Below are 13,022 nucleotides of genomic sequence, written 5' to 3' on the forward strand. Positions count from 1 at the left end.
CTCTAGCTACCAAGTAGGTACCATACGATATTTTTTATCCCACCAACACATATTTTGCATTGACTAAGGCATTGATTATAAATGTTATTTTAATCTGTAATCCTTTTTTTTTGTAAATTAGTTTACCACTACTAGATATATTTATAACAAATTTCTAAAGTTTACCCCTCAAATCAATTTGCCTGTGATTTTAACAGTTTCAGGGTATATGAAAAATCAAGTGGCGCCCTTCTTATAATAAAAAGAAAATAAATAAATGAAAGATATTCTATAATATCTGAATCGACTTCACTGTAGCTTAGTCAAGGCCTGCCCTGTTTCGTACTAACGAAAAGTTAACGTAACACCATAGATAAATAAAAAATTAGTATTAAAGTGGCAATACTGATAGATCTTAAAATATTTCTGTACAAATTTTAATGTGTTACATTTACTTACACTAACAAAGATACAAGGTGTGGTGTGTATAATCTAGAAAAATTAAACTACAGCTTCCTGATGATATTTGTAATAGAAAAGTCTTATAATACGAAAAAGTTCTATCTTCGCGTTTTTTTTTGTAAATTAAAGTTAATTTATTCAACGAAAATTAAGGCCGACCCTGTGTTACTTATTAAAAACTTCGGAAATGTTTTTATGCGACCCGTGATGCAACCTTATAATTTAAGTCGGTATAATAATCTAAAACTAGCAATACTAAAACAAGGTTAGGTTACATTGTCAAAAAAATTGTGCCGTCAACTGATTTTGTATTTTTATTGAATTCATTATTCACTTAATTATTAAATATTAAGCATCGTCCATCAACCCATCAGTGTTCAAAAGTGAAAGATTCCAGACAAAAATTTTTATTTTGTAATTCCATGATAGTGACAATGTAATTTTTATAAAGAAGTAAAAAATAAGAATAGCGTGCCGATTACATTAAAAATGAGATTCTTATTTCTTACTTTGCTTAATTTTTTAGTTTGTGCACAAACTAGTTTTACAATGAACCGATGAACCGAGAAAACAATGTATTTACTATTTCCGAACGTGTCGATATGGTGTTAGTGTGTGGTGCAGCCGGAGAAACTGCGCTCGCGGCCACAACGTCACCCCCCATGTGCAAATACAATCCTACAGTGCGTTCAGCGGCTGCGAGATACGGAAAGTGTTATTCCTCGAGTAGAAGGACGTGGTCAGCAAGTGAACCTTAATGTTGAAGATGCAGTGCTGGAAAATCTTGACGAAGACCCCACAATTAGTACTCGACGACTCGCACAGCAAGTCGCATCTTAAGGCGCCAGCTGTAGATGAGGCGACATTTGCCCGATATGAAATGAATTTCGATAATATGCACATATGGGCCGATGAAAATCCTGAGGCGATTAGGGAAACTCATAATAGGCGATGTACTTGTGGGTACCTATTTCTTTGAAGGACAACTAAATGAACCAACATAATAATATGCTGACTTTTTGGAAGTCATTATTGGACGATGTGGCATTACAAGTTCGGGCACACATGTTTTATCTTCAAGATGGGGCTCCTCAACACAGTACTCGAGAAGTAACGACACTTTTGAATGAAATGTTTTCTCAGCGATGAATTAGACGTTTTTGTCCTGTGCCGTGGCTACCTCGGTAAGCCGATTTAACTCAAATGGACTTTTATCTTTGGAGTCACTTGAAGCCATTGATTTACAATACTCCAATTGCTACGGTGGAAGAATTGCGAAACGATATACTTGAAGCTGCTGACACAGTTAGGGGAATATCTGGGATTTGGGAAAGTATTCGCCAAAATTGGGTGCGTCGGTGCCATGCCTGTATCCGCACTAGTGGGGATAAATTTCAACATTTTCTCTAGACATGGAAAGTTTTATTTCAGTTTGTTCCATATTTTAATGGAGTTTGTTTAGTGCATGCGATTGGCAACTACAGATGCTTACGGATGTGGTTTTGTTTGCGAACCCTTGCAGTAACAACAATGCATTTAAGATAGTAATTAAGTACTATTAATTATTATAATAAGAAAATATCAGTTTTTTTAATATTTATTTTTCTTAGTTTGTACTCTTGCATTGAAAAATTCACCAAAAATTGAGAATTCTATCTTTCAACGACGATTTGTTTACGAGGCTGGTCTACAGTACGTAACTCATCGTACAACACACGGACAGGACCGTTCCAAAGAAATATTTTGATCTATAATTGAACTTTAATTTACGAAAAAAAAACGCAAAAATAGAACTTTTTCGTATAACACTTTTCTATTACAAATATCATTAGGAAGCTATAGTTTAATTTTTATAGATTATACACGCCACACTCTGTATAAGTCAAGTAAACTGTTTTAAGTTCTAGATACCATATTCATAAAGCTACAATTTAAACGTTAATTTGTAGTTATTGTAACGTAAATTGTTCATAGTCACAGTTTTTCGAACATATGGTCACACTGTACCTCAAAAACTGTCTTCAAAGTTTTCAGTTGTGTATTACTCTCTCTTGCCCTGTATAAGGCTTACTGATTTACGCAGTTGTTCACAAAAGATTAATATCCTTTCAATGAAAATGTAAAATTTCACTTGAAATCATTTCACGCTTCATAGAGTTCATAAAAATCCACCGGGCCTTTGATTTATTTGAATAATGGCCAGGGAGGAGAGAAAAAAGCGAACAGTAGTATACAGTTGTCCAATTAATATCGACCATCTGAGCGAAGGGCGCAACCACCCCCCTGTTGACAGGATGACACGCGGCCGAATTTATAATGGTTCAGAATTCAATTATTCCCAACTTTTATTTAGGCGTCCGCGCCGTATTTCACAAGAATTTGACGTGAAGTGTCGAAGAGCGCTTCAATAAAGAAAGAATTTCGGCTTCGGAGAAGTGAACGATGTTATTAAATGGGCAGCGATCTCTGACAGGATTCTGTGAGTTCATTGCATCCCTTATAGGGTGTTTCAATATTTTCCAGCAACAAGAAGCTACTATAGATTCTTGCGATCGAAATAAAACGATTTAACTAAGTTCAAATTATTTATTTATGTTTAGTATGTAGGTATTTCATTATTCATTAATTGCCTTTACGCCTATGCTAAACAAAATTTTAAATTTTTACCGATCGAAGGGCAAAGAAATTATTTATACTCTTATTGAGTTAAAAAAAAGTTCTTGATTATATTTAGAAAATATCAGTACTGCCAGAGAGCACATACCAAAATTTCTTTTACTTAAAAGAAAGAATTAAAATAGAATAATTAGCATATTGCCAGCACTCCAAAATTTTTGAAATATTATTATATAATCAAATTCACGGCTATTTTGTAAGTAACATTTACTTTAATTGCAATGTGGCATCAGGAAAGAATATATTACTTCAACTGATTTTATTATCGTCACTGATGACTCAATAAAACCTCAAGGGATGGGACTAGATAGTATTTTAGTTTTATTGGACTGGAATCTGGATTCTGGAATTGTGGGGAGGGTATCTTCGAGGCTATAACACTTAGGCCCCATTGGGCCCCTTGTACTTCCTCCCATTAGGAGATCAATCCATCTGAGCCGCTAACCAACCTAAAGAGAAAAAGGTAATTACGTTGCTCAGGGGGATCTCTCTAATATAGGCCTAGAATCAATTCAACATCCTGAACCTTCCTTCTTTTTTGATCCATCTGTAAAGACGGTAATTACATCCTCGCTGACGGTTTCCTCCTGTCCCCTGATGAGTACTGTGTAGGGTCGGTCCAATGCAAAATGGGGAGAAATACTGTCACGCCACTTCTCTTAGATAGATATCCAGAGGTGGCAGACACAGCGTTATCTCTATTACTATGGTGGTTGTTGTTCGCATTGTTCCAGCGATGCTCAGACAGGCATTTCTTCGTACCTGGCTGAGCTTTTAATTAGCTGTTTTATTGGCCTTCTCTAAAGCCTTTGACACAATTAATCATAAGGTTCTTTGTTTTAAACTTAAGTACTCCGGTTTTGATGACCCACTTATTAATTCTTATTTACATGAAAGGTCTCAATAAATATGCGTTAACATGATTTCTAACAGTTTTGAAGTTTTTTTCTGGTGTTCCTCATGGTTCAATTTAAGGCCCTTTACTTATTAAATTTACACTTGCAATAACGTTTATTTTTTTATGCATTTACAAATTTAAATACCTTTTTGTTGAATACGGTTGGCTTTAGAGATATTAGCAATGTATACCTTATTTAAGCAGAAAAGTTGAGGGAAAAGATTTTTCCAGGCCAAAGTGAAATACACCGTGGCACAAAAAAGTTTTGGCGGTTTAAATGGTTGCTTGTGCCACCCTGGCAAGATACGAAATCGTCGATAAATTCGAATTTATCATTCCAAAAAAGCCCCGGATACGAAATTTCACGGAATTAGCTCAAAGTAGTCGAAAGACATTAAAGAAAATGTTATTTATTTTTTCAACTACAACACCCTGTATCTCGAAAACTAAGCGGTTATGAGCAATATTGTATATGACTTTTCCCCATAATTTTCGTCGTAAAATCTAGTGGGAAAGTTTGGCCCATTCTTTAATGGACACACTGTATATTTTTTGCATTGTATGAAGTTTTTAGATATCTCTTCCCATTCAAAAGATATAAAGTAAGCTGAAAACCGTCAGTCTGTTACTGATATTATCATGCAGCGTTGCAGTGAAAAACAAGATAATTTCAATGTTTATATTAATTATCGATATAAATCATTTGTCTTACATTCCGCAAAAAATGTATATACGTATACAGGATGTCCCGAAATTAATGGCACACAGAGCAAGAGTAGATTCCTTACATCAAAATAATGCGATAAGCCAAACTTACCTTGGTTCATTTGTGGCTAATAAAAAAGTTACAGGGCGTTAAAATTGAAATTTTGAATTCGAAATTCTTAAAATTCTTAGAAAGTTTTCTAATGATTCTTTTGAAAATTTGGATTAGGGGGTTTTCTGGGACGAGAAAAACTAATCCGTATTTAATTTTGCTGTAGACGCTAGAGGGCGCTACGAAATGTACTCTTGGTTGATAAAAACTGGGTATATTTTTTTTATTTTATTATGTGTGTACGAAAGTTTTAATAGAAAAATATTGTTCTCCTATCTATTTTTCACAAATAAGGGATACTTGTTTTATGTCGATAAATTTAACCGTTTTCGATTTATTTCTTGTTTTTCTATTGGATGCAATAAAATAAAATAAAAGTTTGTAGTTACTTACGTAAAAAACTAAAGATTATTTTTAATAATAATTTAATTACATTCAGGTGGCTACATTAAATTCTCAATATGACCCCCGTTTACATTAATACACAATCTTATTCGTTTGATAAATGATTGTCTAATATTAAATAGTGTTTCTTCATTTCTTAATAAATTCGTAGCATTTAAAATTGCTTGCCACAGCTCATCCCGTGTATTAATAGGGTCACTGTAAACTTTTGATTTCAAAATACCCCAAATACTGAAATCCATGGGGTTTAAATCTGGGCTTCGTGCGGGCCATGAAAACGTGCTGCCGCGACCTATCCACCGTTGGGGAAATTGTGCGTTAAGATAGTTTCGCACCTGTACAGAAAAATGGGCAGGGGCACCGTCTTGCATAAAAAACATATTGTGTCTTACATTTAATGGTAAATCATCAATAAGTTCCTCAAAATCATGTTCTAAGAAATGTAAGTAAGAACGGCCATTCAGATAATATGGCAATTCAACAGGGCCCAACAGATGATTTCCAACAATACCACACTAAATGTTTATCTTAAATTCATGTTGGAAATGACGTTCTCTTAATACATGCGGGTTTTCATTATCCCAAACATGTTTATTTCTGAAGTTGAAAACGCCCCGGCGAGTAAATGTGGCTTCGTCTGTAAACAGCACCTTGCTTAAAAAGTGTGGATCATCATTGTGTCGGTCTAAGAATCGAAGACAAAATTGTTCCCTATCTGGAAAATCTGCAGGTAGTAAATTCTGCACTGGGCTAAAGTGATACGGGTACAGTTTTTCATTATGAAATAATCTATGAATAGATGATTTAGGTACCACTACAGCCGCAGACATTCGTCGTAAACTTATTTCTGTTACACGAAGAAAAATATCCTCCTCTTGTCCTGAAGTAACAGCAGTTGGACGGCCAGCATCTCGTCTTTTAGGACGAAACGATCCAGTATCTCCTAACAGGTAATAAAGATTTTTAAATAATTTGTGATTTGGTAGTAATCTATTTGGGTAACTTTCTAAATACCTACGACACGCACGACGTCCATTAAAATTTTCTTTTGTATAAATACATACCATATCTCGCATTTCTTCATTAGAAAATAAATTATGGCGAGGCATATTTCACGCGATATTATTAATTGTAAACAAAAACTTAAAGGAATACACTATTTAACATAAGTTACTTGTCAGTCACCTAATTGTCAATAGTACAATTTGTTTTCAAATAACCAAAGCTTACTGTGACAGTTTTACGTAAGTAACTATGTATAAACTTTTATTTTATTTTATTTTATTTTATTGCATCCAATAGAAAAACAAGAAATAAATCGAAAACGGTTAAATTTATCGACATAAAACAAGTCTCCCTGATTTGTGAAAAATAGATAGGAGAACAATATTTTTCTATTAAAACTTTCGTACACACACTGATAAAAAAGTTATAACCAGTTTTTATCAACCAAGAGTACATTTCGTAGCGCCCTCTAGCGTCTACAGCAAAATTAAGTACGGATTCGTTTTTTTCGTCCCAGAAAACTCCCTAATTTTCAAAAGAATCCTTTGAAAACTTTCTAAGAATTTTAAGAATTTCGAATTCAAAATTTCAACTTTAACGCCCTGTAACTTTTTTATTAGCCACAAATGGACTAAGGTAAGTTTGGCTTAATCGCATTATTTTGATGTAAGGAATCTACTCTTGCTCTGGGTCCCATTAATTTCGGGACACCCTGCATATAACCTTTTTTTCATATATTTATTTAATTGTTATAATTTTTTTATTACAATTTAATTTAAATTATTCAGCGATACGACAAGAGAGCAGTTGCAAATTGAAAAAGTATATGGTTTTATATTTAGAAAAAAGTATTAATGAATTTTTGAGGCCTTCAAAGCACAATAAAACTAGAATAAACAAGTTAGTAACATCGGAATAAAAATATAAACAAGATTATTTTCAGTAGGAACACTTTATTGTGGGTACTAAAAGAAACGAGAACAATTATTTTCAGATTTGTTGCAGTAAATACAATTAATGTACCTAGGTATATTATTTTAGTCTAAGGACCTTTATGATATAAATATCTTGTTTAGTTTTATCTCTAGGGTTTAATTAAACAGTCAAAGCCATGGAATTAAGATTTCCGTCTTATTAGCGGGTCATTTCTGCCAGAGGGTTTTGCGACCTATATTTCTTAGCCTGGAAATGGAGAACAAATGGGATTTATTCGATAGTTACTGACAACTTTGCGATAAAACAGCTTGTTGTGTTTCCAAATGAAATTTTTCATTAGTTTTGATGCATTCCTACTTCATTCAATAATCCCATTGGGAACTTAGCTTGTTTTATGTTTAATCAAAAAATCCCAATTAAAAACATGAAAAATTGTTTACAGAATAATAAAAATGATCGTTACTATTTGGAACAAAGTAAACTAAACTAAAAATACCAAAATATGTATTTCCCACTTCTCTACAGTACAATTTTGTCGTAATTATTACAAATGTGTATTGAAATTTTCAAACCATTTCAAAAGTTATGCTGAAATTTTATAGCAATTAATCTCATTTGTACATATGAAATACAAAAACAGAACACTGTAGATTGATTTGTTGTAGTAAAGTGTTTTCAATTAATTATAACAATTTATTTAGTAATTACACGATTACAAAACAGAAAAATAGATATTTTACAAGGAAATTCTAAAATACATGTATGTATGTAAAACCAGAAATTCCTTGGATCAAAATAAATCTATTTAGACCGACTTACGTATACACATAAAAAAAATTTGCATTATTTTCATGAATATAAAACCCAGGACAAAATTGTAAGTTTTTGGAAAAATTTATTAGACGAAAGTTTTTTCTTTTGATGAGTAATATACGCCATTAAAATTTTTACATTTCTGAGATGCACTTTGGTGCTGAGTGGAGTCGCACTAATATGATGTTACCTTTAGAGGACGTTGGAGATTATCTGTACGTTGCACGTATTGCTCAAAACCCTAACGAATTCTTATCCAAAAGCTTACACTTTGCTGTACTCAAGCTCATCCAGAATGACTCTTTTGAAACTACTAACGGCGAAACGTTTAGAAACATTGGATGATCACATTCGTTGCTTCTAAATGCCTTTGTAACTGGTCGTAGTTACAAAGGCCATTACGGAGCGTCTCAGCGAACCAGCATTGTCTGTTCCATCCGTAGGGGCCTTAGAACTAATAACAAGAACCGAAATGAACATCAGATAGGGTCTAGGACTCTGATAGTGGGCTCGCCTCCATAGAGCCTAGCCCGAGAACAGCAAAGGCAGGTCAAAGATTCCTAGCTAATACTCCAATCAAATTAGAATTTGAACGTGAAAAAATTATTAGTAATTTTTTTGTACTTTATGACGAGGAAGAGTATGTAGAATGATAATATCAAAAAATAACTCAAAAGAAGTGACACTAACTTGGCAAATTGCAAATAAGTGACAAATTTACCTGTTTTTTTTAACTTTTTTACTGTCCACGAAAATTTAGACGGCCTATCGGAAAATGAGTTATTTTATGTTGTAGACAATCAAATTACCTACAATTTAAGGTAAATTAAATCATATTTCACCAATTTATTAACTGTAAAATAAAGATGGAATGCGGAAAAATCAGTTTTCGAAAATTGTGCATTATTATTGCAAAAAGCGGTGGACGTTGATGATTCGATTGACCGTGAATTTGTTGCTCCAGGTATTTGTTAATTAATTTCGTTCGTTTTTTTGCAACTAATTGTTTAATTACTAAATGTTAATTTTAAAAGTTAATATCGTAGATATAGGTTCTAATTGATCCAAAGAAACTTATTGAAAAAGAAAAATTTTAAAAATTTGGAATTAAGTAGCCCTTTACAACTAACAAAGTAGAACGTGCAAAGGAGCGTTATAAACAAATTATCCCAGGGTCAAGCAAAAACCGCTAGGGAATACGCTCTTTTTGCATTAAATAGAGCTTATTTTTACAGTAATTTTTAAAAAAGAGACATCATCTACGTCTCTTTGTTCCCAACGTTAATTGTTAATTAACTATTGGACGTATCGGACCGGAATTTTAGAGACAGTTAAAAAAGGGTTAAACTTTAATTTTCAGAAAGTTTTACATTGATAGTTCATGTTCAACATCAATGAACGGCCTGCATGCGGGAGCGGGAGCGCCGGGCCCACGCATGAGTGTGAACGTCGCTGTCGATCGCACCCGAGATTTTTTACTTGAACGTTTCAAATTCGGTTAAAAAAATCTCGAAAACTGATATTTTCGCGTTCGACCTTTATTTTACAGTTAACAAGTTAGTGGAAAATGACTTTGGGTACCTTAAATTGTAGGTAATTTAATTGCCTACAGCATAAAATAACTAATATTCCGATAGATCGTCTAAATTTTCGTGGACAGTAAAAAAAAGGGGAAAAAACAAGTCAATTTGCCACTTATTTGCAATTATTATTATTTTTGATATTATCATTTTGTGTATCGACATACCCTTCCCCATCATAAAGTCCAATAAAATAACTACTAATAATTTTTTCAAGTTTTCAAGTTTTATGATCTAATTTGACTGGAGTACTAAGAGCAATATTTGTAACTGGCAGAGACCAGGTACTGTAAATATCAGCACGTGCCCTGAAAGCCTTAAAGTAACGTTTATTATTTTTTGGTTTGGCTTTTACAGCTCGCAATCAAATCCAACAATTATTCCATCTTTTATGGAATTTATTTTCTTTTGTGATTTGTTAAGGGTGCACAATTTTCAATTATATTATTCAAAACCTCACTGTCGTATCGGTAGCTGTATTATCTAAATACAATTCCCAGTTAATAATTCTAGGTTCGGCGTTAATTTTTCTCATAGTCGTAAAAAAATAAATAATGAATATGAGACTTTTGACTATTTCATTTTAATGTAAGAAATGTTTACATGCATATCAAGTGTAAATCTTCTTTTGGGAAAGAGCAATTCACACAACCATTGAATTGACATAAATTTTAGGAGACGCAGTTACAGGAAGCTTTGATAAATTTCATCTTTTACAAAAGTATGAGACCAATTGCCAATCAGATGTACTCAAATTATGAGCTATTAAAAATACATCATTAAAGTTATTGTTGTTAAAATATTATCGTTACCATGTAGTTGTACAATGTAGCATTAAGTGGAATATAAATACAACAGATTCCATTTTTGTCATTCTCAAACAAACCTGTAATCCATAAATCTTCACTTCAGTAGTTATAGTCTTTCCAATCTCAATTGAAGATCAAAGAGCTAGGCAGTATGTATATACCAGGTTCGGTCGCTACGCAGCAACTCGGCATTGGAATACTTGAAAAACTTGTTCCCATATTTATTTAGCCATACCCATATACAGGTCTGGTCGTCCAGTTGACGAATGCGCGCACGGGTAAACGCCGCACACACACACACAGCCGTACTGGGCGACCAGCCATAAATCTTAGTTGCTGACAAATTGCTTAGCAGTGCAGTGCAGCAATGCAGAATTTGGTGTGATACAGGTAATTTATTATACACACCTTCTATTAATCATTCATATGCGAAAGGGAGAAATAATAATTATTTACTAATAGTATTACAACATGGCATTTTGGAGACCTTTTGAAGCGGAACAAAACGAAATACCGCCAGACAATATTGAATTAGTATAAAACAGATTCAGAATTTAAAAATACAGATTTACATGTTCAATGACAGAGTCTCATTTTAAATATTTACGATTGTTTAAAAAAAGGAAGAAAATGAAAAATCAGATAATGAAATTATAAATGGAATTCACATATCAACTAGAGTTTCAGTGTCCAAATCTGTTCGTGTTATTATATCATTGCGTAAAGAGGATGACATGACAAGCAACGTAATTCGGCAGAGAATTTATAATTTATATAAAGAAAATTGAGGATAATTAAACCAAATGACCAAATTAACATATTATGATAGAAATTTCCTACATATTATAAAGCGTGTCTCACTAGTGCGGGAAAGTCCAATATCTGTGTTAAAATGAGGACTATATGGATTTTTCTTTGTACAGTGTTGCCACATTTCTCGGAATGTACAAATTAAAAATATATTCAACTATACAGGGTGTTCCACTTTTCCTGGTCAGACACCAACTTTGGTTTTTAAATGGAAACACACATTTTTTATATTTTTTCGCATTCTATATTAAAAATAAAGAGTACTTTGTATAGAATAGTTCTATTCAAATATTCACAGTTTTTGAGATATCTTGCTTGAAAGGTTTTTCTAGTCGATATTGGCTGCTTACATTTTCTGATACTCACAGGTTATACTAATAGCTACTAAGCCCATTTTTTTATCAGGTGTTTAGTAGGGATGACTCTTCCGAATCATGCTCCAAAAACTGGCCTGTGTTATACAGGGTGACCAAAATATCATGTCAAAATTGCCAATTGAAAAATTGAAAAATCTCGAATTTTTTAAATGCAACATCCTGTATATTTTCATACCATGAGATGCAAAATTAAATTCTTTACAACTTTGCTATACCTGCTCCTATATCAATATTCATTAGTTTTTCATGAAATCTCATTTCTATGAAAAAATGCGAAGTTTACAAATAGCTTATATGTAAAATAACCTAGTAGGCTCCTGTCAAAGGATAATCTGGAAAATTTTCGATTCACATAAGGTTTAATAGAAAAGCGACAGTAATAATTGTGAAATGAATTACTCTAAAGAAAAATTAGAAATAAATAATAGAATAATTAGTAAAACTCATGGTAACTGTATATTGACAAGTATTTACCAAACTAATAATCCAGATTTACAAAGATATCCTCGTGTACAAAGTGTTTTGTAAAACTGAAGGAGAGATTTGAAAGAATAACAAATGCAAATTATGAGAAGACAACAAGAACACACGCATAAACGTAAATTGATTTGTCAATAATTTCTTCACAGTAAACTACGTTTAGGCTGTGATTATGTGCACTTATTATATCAAAGTTTGTATTTGAAGAAGATAAATAAAATTCTTTGGTTTTCGTTCGTAAACTTCTACAATTTTGATTATCAAGACAATGTCTTCCTCTGTATTTTACAAAACCATACACTCTGCTATAGAAGACAATCTTGTTCCAGATTTAACCGGAAGCAGATCTGGCCAGGTGAACACCTTTGCCATGAATATGAATGCCAGCACAGAAGGACAACTCCGCTCCAGAAGGAAGGCAGCGAAAATGCTGGTAGCTGTGGTCGTCATGTTCGCATTCTGCTTCCTCCCAGTTCACTTGCTTTCTGTACTCCGGTAAGCCAGATGTATACAAATTCTATCAGAGGTGTTACTATTTAAAATATTTTTTGCAAAACCAAAGCCAAAGCAAATAGTTTATCTAATTGCTATTAGTTTGTTGCTGCTTAAATATTATCGTCTGTTATATTTGTACCAGACGATACAGATACTTATAGCAATAAAGTCAACTGGAAATTACTGTATGAAAGTAACTTAACTATTTACAAAGAATTGAAAATTTATACGTTCTGAATTCATATTCACTTTTATAAAAAAAAAACGGATATATATCTAATGTTGAGACTGTTGTGACTTTTGTCGAATTAAACATTTTTTTAATGTTTACTAAAGAAGTTAAAAATCCAATAGCAATATATTGCGTTGACATGTCATCTCGTATTTATCGAATCGTTGCAATGGCCATACACATTCGATTGCCCTTTCAATAATAATTTGGATACAGTTACCAAGTTTTATTGTTCGACTAACTGCTAC

General features: G+C 32.9%; 1 protein-coding gene across 1 annotated transcript in view; it reads left to right on the forward strand.

Moving 5' to 3' along the window:
* The window catches only part of LOC108908713 (orexin receptor type 1-like), a gene marked incomplete at its 3' end in the record, with an annotated part of 283,301 nt that extends 270,759 nt beyond the window's left edge, over window positions 1–12,542 (forward strand). Inside the window, exon 3 of the mRNA XM_018712831.1 lies at window positions 12,377–12,542. Coding sequence (XP_018568347.1) covers window positions 12,377–12,542 — 166 coding nt within the window. The remainder of the gene's footprint in view (window positions 1–12,376) is intronic.
* Window positions 12,543–13,022: the final 480 nt, after the last annotated feature.

This window comes from Anoplophora glabripennis, unplaced genomic scaffold (genome assembly GCF_000390285.2).
Source record: "Anoplophora glabripennis isolate ALB-LARVAE unplaced genomic scaffold, Agla_2.0 scaffold374, whole genome shotgun sequence".
NCBI lineage: Eukaryota > Metazoa > Arthropoda > Insecta > Coleoptera > Cerambycidae > Anoplophora > Anoplophora glabripennis.